At 41.8% G+C, this 26,390-nt stretch overlaps 1 protein-coding gene across 1 annotated transcript; it reads right to left on the reverse strand.

Annotated features, from left to right (window-relative positions):
* Positions 1 to 154: 154 nt before the first annotated feature.
* Positions 155 to 23,296, reverse strand: draxina (dorsal inhibitory axon guidance protein a). The gene is made up of 7 exons (XM_031871772.1): positions 23,138 to 23,296; positions 11,411 to 11,928; positions 9,589 to 9,806; positions 6,437 to 6,557; positions 5,394 to 5,486; positions 4,020 to 4,109; positions 155 to 1,250 (listed from the first exon to the last, which is right to left on the reverse strand). The coding sequence occupies exons 2-7, from the start codon at positions 11,904 to 11,906 to the stop codon at positions 1,138 to 1,140; spliced, it is 1,131 nt and encodes a 376-aa protein (XP_031727632.1). The 5' UTR covers positions 11,907 to 11,928; positions 23,138 to 23,296; the 3' UTR covers positions 155 to 1,137.
* Between the last annotated feature and the right edge of the window lie 3,094 nt (positions 23,297 to 26,390).

Consider the following 26,390-nt stretch of genomic DNA (forward strand, 5'->3'; position numbering starts at 1 on the left):
TATTACCACACAAAAACATCTGCCAAAGGTACAGATTCAAAGCCTGAAACTTTCCTTTTACCACAAAGAAAAGAAATATTAGTAATAAATACTAATAACTGATATAGATGAGGATCAATGCTGTAAATATAAGCAGGTGTACACCACAAAAAGGTTATCCTAGTAAGTGTTTAATCATGAAAAGCAAACAGAAAGAGACAAACACAATATCTGAACAACTGTGTTTAAGCACAGTATAAATAAAACATACATTAAGATCGTTCTACCGTGAAGTACATTTGAAGAGAAGTGAAGTCAATTTAACAAAAAGTTGTCGGCAATTCAAACACATTCTTATTTACAACACAGGACAACAGACTGGGTTCAAAAACAGGATGATTACAAATCATTTTCAGCATTTGTTTGGAAAGCGAGTGTACCGAGAGACGAAATGTAGCAGAGAGCTCACACTCTTCAAAGTCATTGTATCATGAATGACAGCTTACTTGACTCAATTTGAATGATCCTGAACTCATGAATGCCGCTCGTTTTGGACTCCAAACACAGTAATTCATCACAAAACAAAAAATGATTTGTAAACATTGTTTGACTCAGGTCAGCAGGACAGAGACAACCAGCTGCAGGAAAAACTGTGAGAAAAACTGCTGACACCACAACAGACACCAGAACTGTGGTGAATATCAACACATAAACTATGAGATGACACGTGTTGGCAGCCAAGTGAATCTTTTATATCAATTTAAAAAATGTCAGAAAGCACTGGTCATTGTTGACTGAGTGAGTCTTTAAAAACACAGATGCTTCTGCTGTGACGCTGGAGTGAAAACAGCTGAATAACAACAAAAAGTGCTTAAAGGTGGCGTTATGCTGAATTAGCGGTGTGGCTCATCCCACAATGCAACAGTCAAACAGCAATTCCAGCTACAATATTTTGCTTTTTAACTGACCAGATGTTGATGTTTAGATGTTTTTGAAGAACCAGCACGCCGTCACCTTTCAGCACCTAGCGTCATGTTAGCGGTGTCATGTGATTTGATGGCTGCACTATCTGCTCTGTCAGAGACGTCGTGGACGTCCCACCCCCCTCCTCCTTCAAGCTCCTCCATCTTGTCCTCCACCTTCACCTCCTCCTCTTCCTCAGATAGTGATGAAGCCTCCTTGGTCACTGCTGACTGACTCTGGCACCACGCAGCGACCCCTCCTCCTGGTCACGCGCCGCTTCCGGTGGAATTTAGCGTAGCAGCGAAACCCTGAGAGATCATGAACAATCATAAGGTGAATAAATCAGATGCAGCTGTAAGTCTTTAAATGTACAAGAGCAACTGTTTTACATTAGATTTAAGTCACATAAACAGCTAGATATGCAGTGCAACAGAAGCTGTGATGAAAGTGTTAAAACCAGTTGGCGATTCCAAGACGGATGTGTTGGAAATGTCCAAAATGCATGCTCCTTGTTAACCTGCCTCTCCAGCCTCTAGTAGCAGAGAGAGTGAAGGGGCAGAGGGGTTGTTTCGTTAAAAACGTTAGTCGAGCGCGACTCAGTGATCCTTTATCTGACTGAGGTTTGTGGAAGTTAGAATCCATGGCTCTGAAATGTCATTAGTGTAAAGTCGATATGAAATGAAAAAGGCCTTTTAAACTCCTTAAAATCATACTGTGCATCCATTTAACAACATATGCAACAACATTTTTACATGAATATCCAACCAATTCCAACCAATGATGTCATGACATCCATCCCTCAATCTGAGACTTTAAGAGACAAGGGAGGTGTGCGTGAAGCGCTACATTCTGCGCCCACACACTTCTTACGGTCCAATCGAACACGAAGGATTTGATTTAAATTCCTCTTGTACTGTACACCACGGAAATATTCCAGTTCACTGGAGAATATGTCACAGTACAGAAGCTAAAGAGGCTATAACTTCTGTTTGACTGGGACTTTATGTGTGCTGTGTAAAGCGTGGTGCAGGAATGAGTACTAAAACCCTGAAATGAGTCAGCATTTACGCACTTCCAGTTCCTTCGACTAGTACCCAATGTGTTTTTGGTTAAATGTCTGAAATAAGGTCTGTGGTTTATGCAAGCTTAAGAGATGTTAACGGTTTGTACTGCGATATAAAATATGTCAATAAATACACCTCTCTTGATTTTTGAAGCTTTAACGAGTCTTAAAAGAGGCGGTTGCGAATAAGTGGCTAAATGAGACTAAAACGTCATCACGCCGACTAGTTTGCCTTTACAGCCTCGTTGTGTTTATGCTCAAGCTCATGTGACTGTGGTGTAGTTTGTTTATAGCTTCACGTTAGCCTTTTACTTCTGCCAATTGCATTCACGCTTAAAAAATCATAAACGTGTTGTTCATTTGTGAAGATTATCATGCTGAACAGAACGTGCAAGTATCTTAAACGTTTGTTTGCCACAGGGCTCATCTTCTGCAGTAATCCAAGAGCCAATGGAAAAATCCCATTGTTTTTTTTGTTGAGGGAACAAGTGTGATGCTAACTTACAAAAATACGTCATCCCGCAGCACTCTATTGATAAATCCACGGTGCTGTCCGTGGTGCTGAAGTAGCAAACGGATTTGCAACTGTGACTTTTGTCAGTTTTGACTTGGATCTGTAATACTCTCTAGACTATATAGCCAGGGGGCGGTATCAAAAAATACCAAAGCAAAGTCGTTCATGAGGCGGTTCGGCAGTCGTTGGTGAACGAAACAAATTGCCAAAGTCTGAAACTGAAGAGAACTAAGAACTAACCCCAGATAACTCCAGTAGCACAGAAACAATCCATCACATTTCTAAACTCAAAAACATTTGACACAAAAATCAACATTTCACAACACTGTGACATTTTATGTCAGTCTGCCACTAATTGTGTGCCACTCTAGGGAAGCGTACCCGTCACCAGTCAATGCCTTTTTAAAACGTAATGATAAACAGTGAGACTTGGGGGCGGGGGGGAATGACACACACCTGCACATGAAAAGACAAACTGCTGCTGTAAAATAGATGCTCAAAGAGCCACAAAGTGGAGCATTGCTGTGAGGCAAAAGGTCGATATTTTACGTGATTGTTCATTCTCTGGCTGAGAGTTCGATGAAAAGAGAGAGTGCTTTCAGAGTGAATACACCGATTTCCCCAAAATGTCAAACTATTCCGTTATAGTGACCTGTGTCTTGTGATAGTTTACTGTTAAAATTGTGATACATCATACATATTTTTCACAGCAGACATTTTGACTTGTAACAGCAGGAAAACATGGGACGTCGTTTAATTCCGAAGTCGAATAAGTTACTGCAGTAACTTATTCCAGTGAGCCAGCGCACACAATGCCAGTGAAATTCAACTCATTCAACTAAATTCCTAGAGCAACTTTCATACCAATTTGCAGCCCAGTGTTTCACATAGAGATTAAAACAACAAACACAAAATAAAAGCAAAAATAGACGACAATAGATACAATTTAGCAAGATATTGCAAAATGACAAAAAAAATGCTTAAAATAAATAAAAGTCAATACAAATAAGTAAAAATTTAAACTTAAAAATGAACACTATCAAATGACCAGATCAAAACTTTACGTCTTGCCATTCTAATATCCAGAGGCAACAGTTTAGGGGCATAAACACACTTGAGGAACTTTTTGAAAGGAAAGCAGTGGAGGAGCTCAGGGATCTGACTGGAACGTCAAGTAAAAGAGAATCTCTGATGAGCAAGTTCATTTAAAAGTTAGTAAACAAGTAAATGATCTATAACATCAATTCTAAAAGATGAATGTTATTTAATACATCTGTGGTTGTTGTTGTTTTTACTACTGTTACATGTCTGCTGTGAAACAGGTCCATAGTGCAGTTTGATACACCACACAGTATTTAAATCACCTGACCTCTTCCTCCTACCTGCACACCTGCTCTCCCTTCCCCTCATCAGCCCTGCACTTTATGTATCGGCCCAGTTCCTCTCACTGATGTTCAGCTGCTCTATTCTGTGTCATCGGACCACGTTCCCCTCACTTACCTTCTTCACACATGCAGTCGTCGTAGCATTTGTTGTTGAGGCCTCTGTTGTGAGGTTTACACTCATGTTGTCTCAAGTCACAACAAGAACCTGTAACGGAACGAGCACATTACACATTCACCAGCCAAACACATGAGGAACATTGTAAAAGAGAGGTACTTTAAGTTGCATAAGAAATGATATGTTCCTTTTCATCTTCAAGGTTCTGAAAGCTCATTTATTAAACAGTTTTTCACTATGAGACATGAGGTCAAACATACACAACAGTGTTGGTTGTTTCACTTTCAATAATTCTATTTTTGAGGATTTTCTCAATGGTTTGAAGTGGGCGGGGCTCAGTTGGAGAAAACAGGATGTCACATGCTTCTATTAACCAATCAGGATTTGTTTGAAATCCCCCAAAAGTGGTGTGGGCTTGTTTGGTTATGAAGCTAATTAGATGGTTTTTTGGGGGGGGTTTGAAAATAATATTATACAGATGTATTTCTCTGAACCTTTAGCTGTTGTAAAGTGTTCAAGGCCTGTAATGACAAAGACTACAAACCCAACATAGATATATATATATACACTGTTATAATTAAATTATGGTACATTCTGGTACGTGTCCAAATTTGCCCTTTTGTTTTTTCCTTTACTATAGAGAGACATTTACTGATGTCACATTATTTGATTTCTGGATGTTGAAGTTGTTACAAAAGCAGTTTAGCAAATTGTGAATTATATCTTTCTGTATATTGGAGCATCACAGAGTTTTATTGCAATCAAGACCAGACTGTAAATAAGAAGTGGATGTAGTCACTGTGAAGTCACCCATTGATTTGTGGACTACAGTTTTGAAGCCTCGAGTTTGGCGTTATGGCCATCGCCATTTTGGTTTTTGCAACAAGAAGTGACAACAGAGGGTGGAGCTAAGTACAACTGAACGCTGAATAAGACACTATTAAGCAACTAAACGGTTACAAATAACTTTCATGAACTGAAAACACACTGAAAGGAATGAAGTTCTAAGATGAAAACACGGTGGACACACTGACCGGACACTGCTATGGTAGCGACCTGTCAATCACAAGGTAGCTCCACCATAAAGCATACTCTGCTTTATGGTCTATTAGACTCTAAATGGACCATAATTTACAAAATGAACATCATGCTGTATTGAAGAAGACTTGAAACTAGAGATTGAGACCATAAACTCATGTTTACAATGTTTACTGAGGGAATAAATCAAGAGAGAAGTAGAGTCATTTTCTCATAGACTTCTATACAACCAGAGGAGTCGCCCCCTGATGGTCATGAGAGAGAATGCAAGTTTAAGACACTTCAGCATCGGCTTCCCTTTTCAGACCCCGAGGTTGCCGCCTGATCAAGACTGACCTGGGAGACAGTCCAGGTGGTGGTCACATGGCTCGATGGCGTCAGCGTCTTCAGTCACATTTCCACTGCTGAGGTTCTTACTCCGCCTCTTGTCTGCAGCAGGAGAGATCGATGTAAACAACAGTTTGATCCTGAAGGCGTCTGATCGATGCACAGCCTCAACCAAACAGATCGATTTCATTTGTCACTCAGTTGAGTTGTGCTTTTATGTCAGGTATTTGACGGTGAAGTCATTTCTGTTTGTACAAGAACACATTTTTCACTTGATTCATACACAACGAAAGTTGCTCAGTGGTGCATGAAGCAAAGAAAGTTTGGTTCCGAGCATAAATTCACCCGGATCTTACGCCGATCTTACACAACCACAGGCCAATAGAGCAAGCGCACTAGCGTTTCCTTAAACTCCGCCTCCCAGCCTCGTTCTCGGGCTCATTCACATGAACAGAGGGAGGAAAATAACTCTGTTATAAGTGCATTTTTAGAACTTTTAGGACAGAATTACTTGAAAAGGGGCCATTCATGTGTTTGTACTGGAAAGTTAATTTGCTGAAGAAAAAAAAAAAAAAAGACCAGCTGATTTACAGATGTCTCTTTCCCAATGTAAGTGTACGGAAAAAGGTATTTTTAGGCTCCATGGCATCATGTGACGGAGCTTGAAATTGTATTTTCACGGTTTGAACACTATGTAACATTTGCTTGAAAGCCCAGCGCTCTTCCTGGGAGCTTGGTGACACAACCATGAGGTTGACATTTTTGTTTTTCATTGAAATATCTAAACTACTATTGGATGGATTGCCATGACATATGCTACAGACATTCATGGACCAATGAGTAATTAGGGAAACATAAGTTTGATCCCTTGATCCTTCATCTAGCACCACCAAGAGGTACAACTTTGTCCAATATTTTGTTTTTTGACTTAATACCCACAAAACTAACAACATTCTTTGTTTGATTGTTTGATACAGTTTATTTCCACCAAATTTGTTTTTAAATCCGGGTCTTTAATGACCACACATTCACAACTACAGCTAGTAACTAACCTTTCTTCCTGGATGACGGCCAGGTGTCCACAGGCTTCATGTCCTCGTAGTCTGTCCAGTCAAAAAGTGCCATGTCCAGCGTTGGCATCACCTCTCCTTGTCCTTTTCCTCTTCCGGACCTCTGAAAAACGAAACGTAACTTGAAGTTAACTAACTCAACTTAACTTACGTTCTGTCTCTGAAATACAAACTGGACAGAGCAAAGATGCAGATGTGTAAACACTTAAACATCTTCAATTAGTTTCAGCATGCTGTGAAAGTTCATGAAACATCTTCTAAAGACAATTGTGATCAGAAAATTTAGATGTGTATTAAAGACTAATCCTAAATGTTGGTGTTATCCAGCATAAGAGCCACTGGAGAGAACACATTGAAGAGATCAATTCTGTCTCGTCAGGTTAATGTTCAGTTACTACAATTCCAGCGCAGCAGCAGTGGATGTCTATGGTTTGATTTGTTGACTGTGTTTTCTATCAGTACTGCAGGTAAACACGTCCAGGCTGTTCTTAATGAAACACATCAGACTTGTGTTGTGGTAATGCCTCATTGATTCATAAAACGCCCACACAGAGTCATCAGAGAAAGAAGCAGAGCTTTAAAACCCAATCGATTGGTAACAGAGAACATGACTGCCCACAGCCTGGATTACAAGTATATATATATATATATATATATATATATATATATATATATATATATGCAAAATACAGACGTATAGCTTGAAACTACAGTTCATTACATACAACCACAGCTTTTATAAGGGCAGCAGGCAACTAATGCAGCCTGCAAATGATCCTGGGTGGACATTTTATTATTCTAATATTATTTATTATTCATGTACTACATGGGTGATTTTAGTTCAAATATCTGCAATGTTTAACACAAGTCAGCCACTAGGTATGGTTTCATAGCATTGTTAGGGAAATACTTTTAAAAGGTACTTTTAAAAGTATTTTTTTACTTTACTTAACAAAGTTTCTGAGCATATTCTTTTCCTTATGCATATATTTGAGCAGAGCTCAGATCAAATTGGGCTGTATGTGACACACGGACTAAAGGATCACATTTTTGTTCAAAACACAGTTGACCTTTAATCTCTCCCAAACACTTGCCCAAAATATCAGCAGACCACACTGAACATCACAAAAAACAACACAAAAAACTAAAATATGAACCCTTTTAATTTGACTGTTTCCATCATCTCTGAACTAGCCTCAGTTCATTATTTGTTGTTCTAGTGTGTAGTTTTCTGTAACAAAAGAATATAAACAGTTTATTTTCTGCTTTCTCCCTAAATAGTTAAAGGCAGCCGTAGAATACCTTTTTGGACCGATCCATAAATACATATAAAAGTACGAGTGTCATAAATTCAAATATTCTACCTCAGTAAAATGTTGTAATTCAGATGAGTGTTCGATGACATAGCTATAAAACAAAACTCCTTCGTGGATTGTTTGTGCATATATGACTCTGCAATAAAAGCCGTGACAAATGGTACAAAGAAGGAAGCAGAGTAGAAGTGTTACACAGTGTAATGAAGTGAGCAGGACTTTGAGACGTCTCTTGAAGAATAATCGGTCCATGAAAGACATCCATCAAAAAAAATAAGAAAAGTCTTCGTGGAATCAGATCCATACTTGGCCCCCCCCCCCCCCCTCAGGAAATAAGCCTATATGGAAGTAACAATTACATTAATTGCAGGTGGCTGTCTGCTTGTGCTCGGCAGCTCATTAAACCATCAGCAGGAGATCGAACATTAATTAAGGAAGCCTTGCCGCAATGCTCGCTCCACTGGAGCAATTGTTCAAGAAAGGCTTTTTTTTCTTCTGTGCTCCAATAATATTTGACCGCTCTCATAGTAAAGACACACACAGACTCCGGGACTCTCAGAAAACCAAGCAGGCCGACAGTCCACCATAGAGAGACTGACAGAGGGAGCATCACACAGAGCCTCCCCGACTTCTTTCAAAACTTCAACCAGGTGCTGAAAATGTGGATACGATGTACATATCACTCTTGCAAGATTTTTTTTCCTGAATGCGGGGCGGTATAATCTAGCGTGAAATGGAAAATACTCATGCAAAGAACCTCAAACTTGTACATGTACTTTACCTTACATTGCATCACTGGATACAATGTTTGGGGGGGCCTGATGAGAATTAGCCTTCTGTGCTAACTTTAGCTTATTTATTATGCTTTCTGTCAATTGTCCTTTTCCAATAAACTATCAAATTAAAATAAATAGGTTTTATTTAAGTCAGGTGGTACAATATCTGAAAAGTTTATTCCAGATCACTGGATTAAAGTCTTGTCTGTCGTATTGGTTTTAGTAGCTGGATCTGGATGAGATCACATTGTAATCAATAATAACAACTGAAGCATCTTTTCAGAAGAACGTCTTCAGTCGAAACTCCAGTCCAGTGATTCGGTTCTCTTTTCCATGAATTTCCTTTCCAGCAACATCTCGACTGTCTTCAACAGCGCTCCTCAACAAAACTGCTGTCGCTCATCATGTGACTGAGGCAGATATGTTTCCCATGGACGCCCTGAAAGCTGCTGGGTGTTTGTAGTGGCAGCTGTGACGAATGTCGAAGCTTTCACTGACATCAGGTTCTCAAAGAGTCTCGTCTGTATCTGTTCCAGGATTGAAGGAGGTTTGAGAAAACATGTTGGGTTTTTCCCCATATAAATGATGTTTATGCACACTGTTGAAGCATCATGCTGGGTGAGTGTGACAGGTGGAGAGTGGTGCCCCACACCCACCAAAGAATAAAGACTCTCCGTGCTCCCATACATTTTGTCCTGCCATGCTGTTAATAAAAGAGCAGGAAGGTGGTTACAGAAAATGTGCTGCTGGACTCTGAACTGTGGGATTTTGATCCCAGCGGCGTCGTTTTATTATACAGAACACGGCCGTATCTATCTTACGCACTGTGACCGGGAGCCAGCGGCCTGCTGGAGGATATTTTTCACAGGCAGCACTTTCAGGTTCACACTGTGTGTCATTTCCGAGATGAGCTATGAGGTTTTGCGGCAGCATAACGGCAGTAATGGGGCCCATTTTTGCTCTATTTCCCCCGCACACTGGAATCACACTGAGGCACAACAGACGCAGCCTTTTAATAAGCACTTTGGGTTTCCGCCGGGGTTACCTGGGGTTTGGTGGAGGCCGGGGGCAGCGTTGGGGGATGCTCGTTCATCACCGTGGTAACCATGGAGGAGCCGGAGCCAAAGACGGCGGCCATGGGGGAGGGGGTGTCACTGGGCGGGGTCATGTTGAGGGAGGGGGAGGCGGTGGAGGAGGAGGGAGGATCCTCGAACAAATCTCTGTCCTTAAACGCAGAGCTGAGCTCTGGCTCTGGAAGAAACCCTGGAGGGACAGGAGGATAAAACATGATGGTGTTACAGATATGTAATGTCATAAATAGATATATTTACTTTTCTCTTTTTGTTATTATATTATATATCATTGTGAAACTGTACTGAATGACTTCCTCATTAGAGGACGTTAATAAAAAGAACGTGACACTGCGTTACAAATCGTACACACTGCAGCTGCCCTTTTAAAGTGCGTACTGTTGCATTCAGTATGCATTCAATTGGGACGTACTACTTCCTTATAACAATGCACCTTGAACATATATCGTGCAGAGGATTGTGGGGCAGAAAGCCATGCTGGCTTGCATACTGCAAAATGTGACTGGATGCAGTAGGACATCCTGGAATTTTTGGATACTGCCTTTGAGATACTAAATCTTAACAGAGTATATCCAAACTAAATCTTTTTCTGGCATCCTTAATACTATGGTAGTATGCGTATATTGGAACGCACAGTGAGCTTGTGGAATGTTTGACTGTGATGAAGACGCTATTGGCGTCAAAACATTAGTCCTCTACCAAAGTTGTTTGGCCTTATCTCCGTGTGTTCCAGTATATTTTTTGGGAGAAAATATGATATCAATTCTGATGTGTTATGAGCACACAATTCAGCATTAGAATATAGAAGCAAACTTCTATAAAGAGTTAATGAAGTGGGAAGACTATGTCCGAACAAAAGAAAAAAAGCACATTTCCTCCCTAAAGACTCACAGCAAGGTCCATTTAGTAGCTGAACTGGAGCTTTTGAATGAAACAAATGATCTTCCTCAGCCGACTGACTTTGGCTTCTTGTCATTGAGATGTTTAAATATCCAACCAGCACTGTCGGGAATTGTGGCTTAAAAGATAAAAATCTAAAATTCATCTAAAATTGACCGTGTGATATGAACCGAAGCTAAATGGATCTCTGGTGGGATGGCTAGTCTTCCCGCCACCCAAAGCGCTTTAACACTACATGTTATTCACCCATTATCACCCATTCACACACTGATAGCAGGGGCTCCCATGCAAGGTGCCATCTGCCCATCAGGACTATCTAATCATTCACACCCATTCGTACACCGCATGAACACCCTACGGGGGCAATTTGGGATTAAGTGTCTTGCCCAAGGACACATCGACATGGACTAGTGGACCGCAGTTCCTCTGATTGAAGGACGACCTGCTCTACCACTGAGCACTGAGCCACCACTTCAGCACAGTGGAGATGTTAAAATTTCATGTGTGGTGCCTCCAGCATGCAGTGAAAAGTCACATTTTTAAACATTCAACAGCTTTTTTTCCAGAAACAAGGTCTCGGTTCCTCTGAATTAATCCACAGAGCTCGCAGTGTGACGCCTGCGAATCATCTGAAGTCGCCGTGCAGAACATTGTTCATGCATGGAGTTGTATTAATGATGTGAGTATCATCATATATGTTCTATTGACAGCATGTACAGTCGAAGCATTCATTTTATTATTTACACCTCTGCATTTCCTCCTGCCCCATGTCACAAGGTCTTCCATGGAAAAAAGCCTGTAGCTCCTAGTTGCTTATGCAACACTGGACCGCACTGCAGTTGTGGATCAATGTCCTGCATGTCTGGATCAGCTCACCTTTTCCATGCCGCTCCTTGTCACGTCGACTCCCCTGTCTCCTTTGCTCAAAATGGTGACCGTGTCCATTCCCGTGTCCATGTCCCCGTCCTTTGCGTGTCCCCAGAAGCTGGTTTTCCCGGGTCTGGGACGGACTCTTCATGCTCATTCGAACTCTGTCTCTGTCCCTGGCCGGGCCCGTCTCCAGTCTCACCGGGCTCAAACTCTCCAGGCCCGTCCCGTCATCCTCGGGCCTGGCGAGGGGGTGCAGGGGCCTGCGGGAGAGCAGCCCGGCTCCGCCTTTGGCAGCGCGGGCCCCCTGGCCCCCTTGCCCTCCGCGGTCCCTGCTGTAGCGGTGGCCCTGTAGACCTTGCAGAGGGTGCTGCAGGGCGTTGCTGCCACCCGCCGAGGTCGCCGCCTGTCTCCTCTTGCCGTGAGGAGCTCCGGGCTCAGCGCTGTGTGACAGCGTCAGGGTGGCAAACAAGAGCGCCAGGAGGAGACTCCAGGAGAGAGCCATTGTCTGTCCAGCACAACGCCACCTGCCGGAGAGAAGAAACACATCTCAATACTTCACACACTCTGAGATTCAAATAATTAACATTCGGTAGATTTGATCGAAACAATCTGACTGGCTTCTACGTGGTGAACTAATTTTGAAGGATTAAATCCAGAGCTGAAACGATTAGTTTATTAATTGTGTGAACTGGCTGGAAAAACAATAATCAGCAGTTATTTTTTAAGCTACTTTTTCAAGAAAGAAATGCAAAATATTACCTTAATTTATGATAATTTCTTTGTCTTATATGTACGTTAACTGAATATGCAACCAGATCTTATGTGAAAAGCGTATAAATAAAGCAGATTTAAGGCTTTCTGCTTGTCATTTTGCGCCACCTCGTTACCGTGAAACAGCTGCAGTTGGATTTAGGCAACAAAGCCATTTGGTTAGGTTTAGGGAAAACATCATGGTTGGGCTTAGAATAAGTACGTAAACTAAGTAAAATACAAACAACCTAACATAAGTACAGAAAACACCTCACGAACATCACTAACGTAACAAAACAACGCAATAATAATTTATGAGTTTCATAATTAGTCTATCTCACTTTCTATAATACATCACTTGCTCTCAGCTTAGCATATTCACGCCCATGCATTTACTGTACATTGCAGTTAGCACAGATTACATGACGTAAAATGACACGCAAGAATGGCTTTCTTATGGCATGCTAAATGACAAAAAAACTGTTGTGTCAATTGTACGCCATTTGGTGAGAACGGTGTGGAGTTTTTTAGGGTTCCTAACTGTTGGACGGATAAAACAAGCAATGAGAAGAAGCCACTTTGGTCTTCAGGAAACAGTGGTTAGATTTTTTTCTCCTTGAAAGTATATATTCAAGAATTTGACAACAATTCTGGATATATATATATATATATATATATATATATATATATATATATGAATTGCAAAGCAATAATTATGGCCTTTCCAAGCATGTTAGCATGCTGACGTTAGCATTTAGCGCAAAGCCACACAGTGGAGGTACAGCCTTTCAGAGCCGGCAGCATGGCTGCAGACTTTCAGTTTGAATGTAGTCCTTCATCAATAGAAGAATCAGAAGCTTTTTCAAGTACAGCTCTGGATATTTTTATATTCGTTGTGACAGCAAACCTCCAGCCTCACGTCCCTCGAAAGAGCGTCTTTCAGCTACCTTCAGCTCTCAGGTGTTTAATGCAGAAGCTCCTATCAGGCTCCACAGACGTTGTGTGTCCAATCTTCCACTGTATTCATTCTCCCATCACTGTCCTACAAATTCAGACTACATCCCCCTCAGCCTCTTGGGAGGCCCGTTAATCTGGACTCGCTGATAAAGAGGTGGACAGCCACTTTACTTCCTAGCCTTCATTGCTGTACATTCACGCCTCGCTCAGTATGAGATACTGCACTGCTCACGTCCTTCATCGCTACCTATTCAGTGTTCTCCAGAGTCCTCCGACCGTGCCTTTCATCACAAGAGTCAACACATGTGAGGTGTGACTGAAATATCAGGTTCTGTGTGTCTGCATTAGAGGCCCGGCACCTTCAACAAACGTAAATTAAATGATGGCGTTTTTATACCTATCTGAAGGTTCAAAGCGACATTACAGTCAAGGCTCAATTTAAATTTTGATTTCATGTCACTTAAAGGTTTATTTGCATTCACAACACACCATTTAGTTGTACAGTGATTTTAGCATAAAGTAGACGTAAAGCGAAAGTGTTTTCTGTACATTTAAAGTCCTTTTCAATGTCACAATATTTCAATGTCTACAACATTACATGTAAAACTGGCAAACTGGTGTTTAATGCAAATTAACTTCTATCCATTTCACATATTAAACAAAAACTTAAACAAAACATTTTTTATTTATTTTTGATTTGCATTAATTTGCATTGGTAGATATTATTTGCCCAAAAGGGGGATATCATCAAACAATACCATGGCAATCATACAGGTATAATACTATTGATATGTAATTATCAAAATCAAGACACGTTACACAACTCTTCTTCTGTCTGGCTATCATCGGGGTGATGTATGATGTTATTTCTGACAAAACACCATAGACACTTAACAAAACAATATCATAATCATTTTCTGTATAAATCTTCATTCACTGGGTAGATATTGATGACTTATGATGAACGACTGGATTTGTTTAGCAGTATTCTGAAAAGATGGTTGTAATATGTTTTGGAGTAATGGTCATTTGTATATTTTTTATTTTCTTTATCAAATAAGAGTAAAATACAAGGGTTTTTTTTGAAGATGGTGATAACAATGTTTTGAATACTATGATGACTGTAAGACAATTTGAAGCAACCTAAGACGGCCTGATGAAGGCATGATGACCTCTGAAATCAGCGGATGAGTTGAATAAAGTGTGTAAAGAGTTGTGTGACGTGTTTTCATCTTGACAGACATAATGAAAGAACACCAGCTCTTCTCGTTTGTCATGGCCTGTCAGATGATGCGTCACTGAGTTGTTTCTAAATATAATTTGCTTTGTTTTGTCTTCCACTTTAACACGTGGAGACGATCTTTCGGCAGTGACGCCATTATGGCAGGCGACTCCTTTGTGTTGAAATACAAACGGCAGTGCAGGGCACACAGAAAATCAATGTGGGAGAGGTATTGAGCTGCTGGTGATGGTGTGTGTGTGTGTGTGTGTGTGTGTGTGCACGTGTGCGTGCGTGCGTGTGTGTGTGTGTGTGTCAGCAAGGTTGAGTTAAGGGGTTGATAAGGTCCCTGCCCTTTCATCACACTGACTGGGTTATTTAGTTGTTTCTAAAAACAGGGCCAAGGTTGTGTGTGTGTGTGTGTGTGTGTGTGCGCGTGTTTGTGTGTGTGTGGGGTGGGGGGGGTTGGATATGATGCTGGTGATGTCGGGGGATATTTGCAGTGCGAGTGCAGGCAGTGCCCCGAGGGATTTGGAGGGCTGGCCTCTGGGAGTTCGACCAGCTGTGCAGTTTGCAAACAAGAGTGTGAGGCTGTCTGCTGAGGTGAGACCTTTATCCTCAAACAGGCCTACAGAGTGTTGGGGGGGGGGCAACCGGCCGTGTCACACACAAAAGTGTTTAGCCGGGATTACGATCAGTCTGTTTGACACATGGTGTGCTGGTGCTGCTGGACCCTGTACGGCCAAAAGGGTCATTTCATTTATGAAAACAAAGGAAGCGTCCAAACTTAACTGAGGGGAGGGGCAGAGGATTGTCTAAATGATCACATCACATCTCTCTTGGGTATAAAGCCATTTTGGGAAACACACTCTTTTGCTTAATTTAAGAGAGTTAGATGAGAAGAAATTAAGCCTGAAGCCAATTAGCATAGCTTAGCATAAAGAAACGGGTGGGAAGCGCCTTAACCTGGGTCCTTCCAAAGGTAACATCTACCAGTACCTGAAGAGCACAATTAACATGCTACATCTGGTTGTTTTTTTAATCTCTACAGAATCCAAAGGTGTAAAACCGTCAATTTTGTATTCATACAGGAAGTTACCGACACACAGGTTCGGATGCACAGGAATAAGTTAAATAGCTCTTTTGTGCTGCATGTTTCACTGAGCAGCAGCTTAAACAGACTGATGGTGAAAAGAACAACACCACAGGATGCCACCCTCAACTCTGTACGTGAATATGACGCTACAGCCAGCAGTTGGTTAGCTTAGCTTAGCATAACTAGTCTCTGCAAAAGTGTAAGAGGTGTGGTGTTACAGGGAATACTTAACACCCACACCCGATCCCGTGACCACATCACCCCTGTTCTCCAGAACCTCCACTGGCTCCCCATCCCACAACGGATCCAATACAAAATCCTTCTCCTCACTCATAAAGCCCTCCACAATCAGGCCCCCTCCTACCTCACCGACCTGCTTCACCACCACACTCCATCCCGTCGGCTCCGCTCCTCTGATGCCAACCTCCTGTCTCTTCCACTCAGGACCAAGCACCGGACATGGGGTGACAGAGCCTTCTCCATATCTGCCCCCTCCCTCTGGAACTCTCTCCCCAAACGCATCCGAGACTGCACTGACCTTTGCACATTCAAATCACAGATCAAAACCCACCTGTTCAAAACTGCTTTTAATGTGTGACCACTATTGTGTATTTTATGTTTTTAGTGTATTGCTTTTATATATGATGATTTTAATGTAAAGTGTCTTTGAGTTTTATGAAAAGCGCTATATAAATAAAATGTATTATTCTTATTATTATTATTATTAAGGCACCAGTGTACTCCATCAGAACTGCTTGTCGAATGGTTGAACAGCTTCGGAAACCCACCGAACAACATCTTACCAATGGCAGAATTTGTGTGAATTTGTGTAACTTTCAAAAGCCGACGGGAGAGACGTGATCCCCATATTTAAACAGTTACTGCGTGTCACCTTTTGAGAACATCTGTTGTTAACAATTACTAACAATGGTTGTGATTTTCTAGAATAACCTGGCACTTGCTGCTTTCCGTCAAGAAATAGTCCCGCACATAAAACCACAAGTGCTTTATTATACTCTTTTTGTACAAACTAAACAAAAATGAATGAATTAGTGAGCTTCAGAGGTTTGTTACCTTTGGACAGAGGCCGGCTAGCAGTTTCCCCCTGTTTTCAGTCTTTGTGCTAAGCTAAGCTAACCTCCAGCTTCGTATGTGGTATCGTTCCTCTCATTTAACTGTCAGCAGAAAAATCTAACAAGCGTATCTCCCAAAATCTTGAAATATTCCTTTATAGAAATTCTCCACCTAAAGAAATCTTCCCTTTGAGAATCAAATACTGAGATAGATTATTGGTGTAATATTTCTTTAATACCAGCAAGATTCTGTAGATTTTTCTTTAGTCTAGTCGGATCAAAAGAAGAAAAGGCAGATGCATCCATTTCTTGTCTGAGCTTGTTGACACTCAAAATGTTTTGCAGAAATAGAATCAACTGAGGTGGAGATAACAGCCGAAGCTGAGCAACAGCCACGGCGACATGACCCATGGACAGAAAAATTAATTTTCCCGACATAAAAGAAAGATGTGACGCCTCCATAGAGACAGGACGCACCATGCATCAACCCCATCAAATCTAAGGCCTGAATAGGCCTGTCATGTGAAAGAGAAGGTAGGCGGTGATGAAGGTGTGTGTGGGGGGGGGGAGATCAAGTATCTCAGCGCAGCAGTGCCCTGTTTTCCTCTCTCAGACTTTCATGTGCCGCTAACAGGTGGTCCTTTGAGGAGACACAGGATGGGGACGATAATGGAGCTCTCTGGGTGGCATGCCGGGGTCTTAAGCAGAGTCTCTTGTGTGTGATAAACAAACCTCCGCTAACAACACAGCCTCCTGCCACAGTCACTGCTGTGCGTGGCTGTGTGTTGCAGGAAGAGGCAGAGCGTCTGCTCTACTGAGGCGATGGGTCCAATTGACGGGTCTCGTTCCCAAATGAGATAATCCACCGTTTGAGCTGCTTTCTACTTAGGGGTGTAAGAGAAAACCGATACACTCGAGAATCGCAATATTATGTTTTGTGATACTGTATTGATCTTTCATTAACAGTTAACAAGAACAACAGATTTGTGGCATTGCAAATAAAGATTGCACAAAAAGTAGCGCTATGTTGCATGTTACAGGGACTAAATGTGATAAATGCAAATGCAGATCCCTGCAGAACTTGTTTTACTCAGATTTGATGCATATGGTGGTGTGTTCTTCATACTCTAGCAGTTTTCCTAAAATGATTACCGTGATACGTATCATATCACCAGATTCTTATCAATACACAGCCACTGTTCAGAAATAATTGAAAAGAAATAATGAAAACAGGTTAAAAACATATTTAATCCACTTTATTACAATATGTTCTGCTTAGAAGAGTTATGGTTGTTTACCTGCAGACGTTTCTGTTTTTCTCTAAACCCTTCTCACTGGTTTGAAGTGGGCGGGGCTCTGTTGGTAAAACCGTCTGCTGTCAATAAAATGTGATAATTGTTCAGAAATGACACTGAAGGACGTATTTTTACTTTGACTTTAGTCGTGAATATTTATTGTTGGAGAAAAAGATTTAGGATTTGAAATCCAAATATTCAAGGACTTTACCAAAATATATTAGATCATCTTGTAGTTTGATTTCATTTTTAAGTTGATTTGTTTTGAATATAGAGCCTGTTCAGATAGAACGTGTGGTCCTAGAGACCTTTTGTTAATGTGATAGCATCACAACCGTGCATGATGGAACTCAAGAGACTTTACAAGTGTGTGGAGTTGAAATCAAAATGGAGAATCAGTTAGAAGATTACCCCCCCCGCCCCACACACACACACTTCACGTCCCCAGCTCTTTTTGGCATCAAGGCTAGTGTGATCACATCACAAGATGGTCTCTGTAATTGCAAAAACTGAGGACTGGACCATGTGGAGGACCGACGTTAGCTGAGAGTCTTTATATCTGATTCTTGTTGGTTTGAACGACCCTAAGAGTGCAAAATAATGGACACATTTGCATCTGCATGTATGAAAACATTCTTCAGTGTGATTTTATTGCTATTTGCAAATGATTTGCAGTGAAACAAATAAATCAGTAAATACACTTCAACTTTGAGAATCACAATTTGTCCTGGTTTAGATAACTGCCATTATAGCAGCACCAATGATAGAGTGATTTTATCGCCAATCAAATGCCCTCACAGCCAACAGAACAACAGCTAAATGAAACTGATGGTAATAATGTAGTTTTACGAACACTATGCGATAAAAATGTGCATGTGTGTGTTGAGCACACACACTCTGAAGTTCACAGCACACTATTAAGATGTGTCTATAATCCACTATGAAGTGGAGAAGATGCTCCTGACGTCAGGGGGAATCCGCTGAGCGTGAATTAAAAGAATATGTAGCAACAAATAAATAAAGGTTCTTGAAAGTTCTTTATGTCTCTCTCTGACCTCAGTCTGGAGGTTGTAATGTGGAGTTCATGGACGTCTGAGCTCAGCTATGCATGAAGGGAAAATATGAACGGCAATATCACATATAATGAAATCTTAAAATCAATTCTACATTTTTTTTTTTTTAGGAAGCCAGAACCGGGGAGCTAAAATTGGTTTCCACTTTTAATGGAATCACAATATATTTATGTGTGTGTGTGTGTGTGCCAGAAGTGTGGAAGTGTGAGACGGCAGCCAGGGAAACATGAACGGGAGCAGAGTGCGATAAGTATTAAATGATAGGTAATCTTGAAAGAAATTGCAAAGGGGGCACTGTAGGACGGCTGGATGATTAAGATCTGATGAGATCTGAGTCTGTGATCAGTCTCTTCAGCGCTGTGACACACTAGTTATAAAAATATACTTAACTTAAGGTGAGAGCGGAAAATATTAAACTGTGTGTGTGTGTGTGTGTTGTAATGGGAAAATATGTCATAGTCTCATGTGAAGGTTTAAAGAATGTAAGTCCTAAAAGTGCAGACACCCAACTGTAGTTTCAGTAGATGACTTTAATTAGTTTAGTATCCAGGTGTCTTGTTATCTGTTATCTTGTGCACTGTTTCTTTCTTATTCGTAACAGAGATCCTCTGTTTGAAATACTTTTAACTTCCTTTATGACGCATTCTCTGAAGTTGTAAAGGCGTAAACCTTTGCATGCATATATGATGTGTGAGGGTAAAGAATGTCTATTCTGTCTCTGCAATGGTCATTTTAACAATGTCACAGTGGCTTCAAAGGAAGCATCTGCTGTGTGTTTAAACGGTTTATTGTAAGGCAAACTGTGAACAAAGGGATTTGCAAACAGGAGCTAAAGCGCCTTCCTGACTGTCTTAAATGAAGTATACTAAGGCTCGAAGGATGACCTGTGTTTATTTGTGTTCTCCTTTGGGTATTCTTGTTAGCTAAGCAGATAACAGGAAGCTGTCTGAGCATAAATGTCCATGCATTGTGACTGTTTAGGCAGACCACTCTTACAGATCACTGCAATGCGTCTGTGAGACTGTTCTCTTTGCTTGCAAGCAAATAAATTGACTTTACAAACCTTGATCGTTCATCAAAACTCTGTTTATTTTACATTGATTGAAAACCTTCACTTTCTTCTCCTGACTAGTCATAAGAAATATTCCACAACAGTGTGTGTGCATCTTTTAGCTTCACCTGCTGTGACACCAAACCTCCAGGAGCCATCTGCTCCTGTTATTTTATCTCTCGTAGCAACCAGCGGGGCCATAAGGATCCAGCAAACAAAGACTCCAGACACATGCTGTTGAGGCAGAGCCGTCATGTCAGCCAGAGGCCACCTTCAAGGTTTGCTTCTTCTCCTGGCCACATACTGAGAATAAAAGCCCTCCAAATAATATGTTCGTTCTCACTAGATGAGAAGATATGAAGCCAGAAGCCAATTAGCGTAGCTTAGCTGAAGAAAACAGGTGGGAAACAGCTTCCATCCGAAGGTGATGAAATTGACCCTTTGAACATCATATGTGGTTTGTGGTGTAAAACCGACAATTCCAGTTATTATTCCTCCAGAGAATACAGTCCCACGCACAGGTAAATATCTAAATATCTCCTTTCTGCTGCACGCTTCACTGAGCAGCAGCTTAAAAGGACATGACAGATAATGTGAAGGAAAAAAATGCAGAATGCAATATAATAGTCACAAAGAAAAATAACCGTGTTATCTGTTGTGACACAAAAACAATTTAGCTTTGTTGAATGTTCAGCCATTCCTCTCTCCGTGTTTAAGTAATGACGCTGAATATTTGATGGATAAACACTTACTGTCAAATCTCTCATCTCGGGTACAATAGGTCTCGTTTGCGCCACCAAATTATCATAAATATCAGCTCAATAACAAGCACCCAAATTACAGCTGCAGTTAATGCCTCTGCATAATGAACACCTCTGCCAAGCTGCAGTTAACACCATAAAGCTTCATTTCCTCAAGGGCCGATACAACTGACTCCAGCAATATAAAAGTGCTTGTTCTCCCACAATCCAAACAATATTGGTGGGATTCACACATCGACTGGGAGGGTTTTGCACTCTTTTTAGGTGTGTGTTGGATGGCAAAGGCCCCTGGAAGCAACACAGGGCAATTAAAAAAAAAAAAAAAAGAGCCATAAGGAAGGTCCATCTGTCAGCAAGTGAACCGGAGCAAGAGAAGAAGAAAAAACCAATTGATTCAGTGGTAATTTGGTCGCAGGTACAACAGATGTGAGGCCAGAACATTGTCACTGATGCACGGAAACATTAGCGACATCCTGCGACGTGGGCCCTGGTTTAAGCGCACTGAGGCCTGCACACACACACTCACACACACACACAATCAGTGCATGCACACAAGTACACACTCACAGCGGGGACACCTCCTCCAGACACCCACATGGAGGCATGTTCCAAAAATGCTGTGAGACACAAACAGCACCAGAAGCAGAGCAAGAGGCGTCCCACAGAGAAGAGAGAGAATGAGAGAGACAAAAGGGAGGGGGGGAGGAAGGGGAGAAACTGAGAGGAATGGAGAAAATAAGATGTAGAGAGAGAGAGGATAGGGAGAGGAATGAAAGTGGGGGAGAGAGAGAGACAGAGGGAGGATTTATCCTGTCTTAATTGGAACAAAGTGTCGGTGGCGTCTTTCATTTCGTGGAAGATAATGACACCAGTTGAAGCACAGCGAAACAAAAACAACCCAAAAATATTTGGCTTCCGAGACCAGCAACAAAACTTGCTCTTTGCGAACCCGTTAAATGTGGACACCTGGGCCTGTGTCTGTGGACGCTCCGCATGGGAACAGTTTGACCGGTCAGCGGGGGTGGTGGGACGGGGCGCTTCTGTTTAGAGGCGATCAAGTGAAGCATGTAAACGCATTATATGAACCCAAAGTCCCCCCCCTCCCCCCTCTGTCTCTCTTTTGGTAGGAAGCGAGTGGCGTTGACAGCCTGCCAATGTTGGAAGAGTCTTGATCAAACAGATGCAGCCACGTTTCTGCGTTCAATCAGTTTCACACCACCATGGGGGAAGTGGGCGGATGTTTAGCAATGTAGCCTTTTGGCTAAAACAAAGACGTCTGACTCACAGATGAACTGATTATTTAAAGGTCGATTAAATCCTTGTTTAACACGTTAACACTGAACATTCTACATCTTGCTGATGGATGATGAACATTTGAATTATTTCATGCACTTTCTTTTTGGAAAATAACTCAATAAATTTCCACTTGAGCATCAAATGATGTCCTCATATTATCTTTAATCTTTCATGTGATTCACTGATTAGTGAAGGTGAGCTTTGTTTTGGCCCGAGGGTCGACTCACTGTGGGGGTCCCTCCTCCTCTAATGCTACCCTGCTGATTGACCTGCTATTAATTAGCATCAACTCCTTCATGTGAGTCCACAAATAACGCTGAGCAGCCCTCTTCCACGTTTAATTCCAGGGTGTCACACTGAGACTCCCAACTTTAATCAACTCACTATCCCTCCTTTCCTTTATTATCTCTCTCACTCTCTCTCTCTCTCTCACACACATATACACACACACGCACGCACACACACGCACACACACACACACACCGTTTCACCCTGTCTTTGGTGTGCAGGGAGCAACAATGAGCTGTCAAGAAGAGATAATGGCTGCAATCATTTCTGATTCTCATCACCATTCATCCAATGAATTCCTCGGCGACGTTGACGTGATTTTGAAGCATGACAGCAGAGATAAAACACCGACATCACCGACAAAAGTTCAACTGATCATCCGGTTTTCCGGCATCAGATCCAATTTGCTGTTCGCGAACAGTGCTCTCAATCGTAAAACCGCCTCTTTTTTATCAGTGAAACTGGGAACAAAACAATTTGCATTTAGTTTTTTTTTTTTACTTCTGTCACATTATTAAGACGCGACATTGGTGCGTTTTTACGCGCAGATTGAAATCACGGCAATCTGAAGAAACCGTGCACATTGGATATTGTGGAGGTCACTTGTAATAAACCTGTAATGTTAATGACGAGTCGACAGCTGCAGGACTATATGGACAATCCACTGTATGAGTAAGATACAATAAGCTATATAAAATGACGTAAATGACCATGAAGTCACTGCAAACTCATTCGAGCACCACAGAAACACCGCAAAACCCCTTTAGGGGCAATAAAACCAACGACAGGAGCGGGTTTATGTTCAGGAAAACGCTAACAACCGACCCTGGCACTTACACTGGAAACACCGTGTATAAAGATAATTCCTCCTTACCCGTGTGTTTGTTTGTTTGTTGGTTGGTTGTTGTAGTTTTCCTTTTGTTGTTGTTTACGCTTTGAACAGCAGCTCAGTCATATGGCTGCAGGCTGACAGCGGCAGCAGCTCCGTAGTCCGCTCTCCGTGCACCCCGGGATGTGCCGAGCATCCGGACCGTCTCCTGCCTCTTATGAGGAGGAGAGTCACCACCTGCTCCGCGTGTGCGCGCGCTGCCGACTGCACGTCCGCGTGAGGGAGGGAGGGAGGGCTGACGGGTCGGCGAAGGCTTGTCCCAGCAAGAGCGGAGGCAGCAATAAGTGGAGTTAGTGTTGTTAGTAGTAGGGTACCTGTACTTTATGTTGATTTCCCGGAGGGAGAGGCCAAGATAACAAAAGGCTGAGATGCATCAGAATTTTTCTTTTTCACAGCTGATCCATCAGGATTTTTCCACTGCCTGTCAAACCTGTCACATCAGACATCCACTGAATGTGAATGTCCAAAAATGTCCTCAACCGGGTTCAATAGACCCAATTTCATCCTTCATTTGTCAAAAGTCCACAGCGGCTATGTGTGTTTTGATCTGGGGTGCTTTTTCTTTTAGGCTGCACTATTTAGTTATTGGAAGAGTTCTTCACTGATTTAGCATTTAAACGTTTACAACATCAGACTGTTTTATAAAAAAGATCAAAGATCAAACCAAAGATTTTGAATTTTTTTTTAATTCCTCGCATTCCTCTTCCTTGTCAAAACGCACACCTAAAGATGTCTGGAAGAAGGCAAACTTCTCCCATGTGCTGTCTAAACAAGGAGCCTGCATTACCCACAATGCAACTCGACCACTGTTAGTGCAGTGATGTCCATAAAGAACTTCCCCTGGCAGAACCCATCCAACCAGGACCTCCACCCACCAACCACACCAGCAGGTCCCTGCAGCACTGGGATTTGTTTTACTTGTTCATTCACTTCAACGTTCAGTTGTACTTCCTGTGGGTTTTGTTTCCCAACGTGAAGGTCTAAACCGTGTTTCAGAGCTTCTCTTCACTACCTTGAATGTAATTCAAATCGTTAAAATTCATTATGAGATTGTCTTGAGATGGGATGGATTTCATTGAGTTTTGTTTTTTATGCTGTATGTGATATCATGTGCTGTAGTTTTTGACGTTCCTTTGATATTCTTTTATGCTCTTTGTACAAAGAAAATGATTCTAGTGTCGATAAAGGTTTCACTCACTCATTCATTCATTCATCACACCAGCTGCAAAGCCAAATCAGGTCCCCTTCTCCACTTTCTACCCCCCCCCCCCTCTTCTTCCGGAGCCCTCTCTCGGACCATACGCCCATCTTCAATCTCAACTACACAACTGTAAAGTTCCCTGCACGAGTCAAATCCTCTTCTGTGGTGGTGTCCGCTACAGCCAGGACGACATCTGGCCATGATGTAATATTTACCTCTGTGTCCTCAGTTGGAGCCGCAGCCAAGAATCCAACATCTCGGGGATGAAGTGGGATGCCAGATCCAATCACCCAGTGTTGGACCTCCCCAATGCTCCTGCAGTCAGGCCCCAAAACCCCAGTGGGAAGTTGTTATAGCAGCAGATGGATGCCTACATGTGGGTGTCCACATACTTCTGTCCATGCAGTGTATGTCAGACCTTCAGCTGAAACATCAATCTTTAATTGTGTAAGAGGAAAACAAACGTGACCCGGTGTTTATTCCTCAATGCGAATCAATGAAAAAGAAAGAAATAGCCGAAGAAACCCTCAATAACATTCGGCAGTGAGCTTGGTTTGGTAGACGTCCTCCGCAGGGAAACGGCTTGCAGCTGCATTTTTCATGGCCTGTTCTGTCTTGATCCTGCAGAGTCAGTTGACTGCAGAGAGCCAGAGAGACTTATTCTAAATCTACCCTGTGAGCCTGTTGTGTGTCGACAGATTTAACGCTGTTACATTTTGGAGAATGGGTATAAATCACTTCAGGGAATTGGTTGACATTTAGAACTTTTGTTTTCGTTTTGTGCGTCCGCCCCTTGAAAAACAGAAAAAAGAAGCTTGTTAGCATTATTGAGCCCAATGAAACAAGCTTTATTATACTCATTTGGTTTGACTATAAACAATGCTGACATGCTACTTAGTGAAGTGTGAGTGCAACACACAGGGACCAGGTCTGCTGCAGGAAGATAACACATTTAAAATGCCTATAGAAATGTGTATTGGGTGCTCAAACGTCTGGTATTGTAATGAGTGAATTCATGTAAGTTCTGCACTGTGGGATTATTAGACTCTGTCACATACATATAGTACAACTTTCATTATTTACCTATGTGTTTATGTTATGGTTTCTTGGTAAAGAACTTCTAAAGAGGCTCGGTGAATATTCCTGATACTTAAAAAGCACATTAAAACACTTTCATTGGCTTTTCCATTTCAAGTTGCGATTTCCACGCATTGCTTCATGCTCGCAGTCAGAGTCGGGCAAATCTGAGCAAAGATGTCAGCAGCTCCTTTAAAGTAGAAGATGGTATTTAAATGGGACCCCTGTAGTTCCTGTGAGATTCTGCAGGAGAGCCAGGTATTCTGTTCTCTGGGTGGATTATGGAGATCAGTGATTCCCACCTGCATGGGGTCACGTGGAAACGTTGAAACGTTTGGTGGGAAACAGACTCACTAACAAGATTACAAATTGATGTTATAGGCTTCTTTTCTATACATCACCAGCTACAACGGGCTGACTGCACATCACACCCAACCTGAATCAGTTGAAACACCCGAACGCCACCTGCTGAGATTGAGCATAAAAACTTTTGAAAGCCATCAGAGAAGCAGAAGCTGAAGAGAGTAAAGAGAGAGTAAAGAGAGAGTAAACAGAGAGTAAAGAGAGAGTAAAGAGAGAGTAAAGAGTGAGTAAAGAGAGAGTAAACAGAGAGTAAAGAGAGAGTAAAGAGAGAGTAAACAGAGAGTAAAGAGAGAGTAAAGAGAGAGTAAAGAAAGAGTAAACAGAGAGTAAAGAGAGAGTAAAGAGAGAGAGTAAACAGAGTAAAGAGAGAGTAAAGAGAGAGTAAAGAGAGAGAGTAAATAGAGAGTAAAGAGAGAGTAAAGAGTGAGTAAAGAGAGAGTAAACAGAGAGTAAAGAGAGAGCAAAGAGAGAGTAAAGAGAGAGTAAACAGAGAGTAAAGAGAGAGTAAAGAGAGAGTAAAGAGAGAGTAAAGAGAGAGTAAACAGAGAGTAAAGAGAGAGTAAAGAGAGAGTAAAGAGTGAGTAAAGAGAGAGTAAA

The sequence above is a fragment of the Anarrhichthys ocellatus genome, unplaced genomic scaffold, assembly GCF_004355925.1.
Source record: "Anarrhichthys ocellatus isolate YVR2014 unplaced genomic scaffold, GSC_Weel_1.0 scaffold60, whole genome shotgun sequence".
Classification (NCBI taxonomy): domain Eukaryota; kingdom Metazoa; phylum Chordata; class Actinopteri; order Perciformes; family Anarhichadidae; genus Anarrhichthys; species Anarrhichthys ocellatus.

What these genes read in the sequence shown, in the direction of transcription:
- draxina (XM_031871772.1), bottom strand. Translation starts at nt 11,906, where the DNA reads ATGGCTCTCTCCTGGAGTCTCCTCCTGGCGCTCTTGTTTGCCACCCTG. An exon ending in CAAGGAGCGGCATGGAAAAG is followed by an intron (nt 9,807 to 11,410) that starts GTGAGCTGATCC and finishes CTGTCCCTCCAG; the next exon opens with GGTTTCTTCCAGAGCCAGAG. An exon ending in CGGCCTCCACCAAACCCCAG is followed by an intron (nt 6,558 to 9,588) that starts GTAACCCCGGCG and finishes TTCGTTTTTCAG; the next exon opens with AGGTCCGGAAGAGGAAAAGG.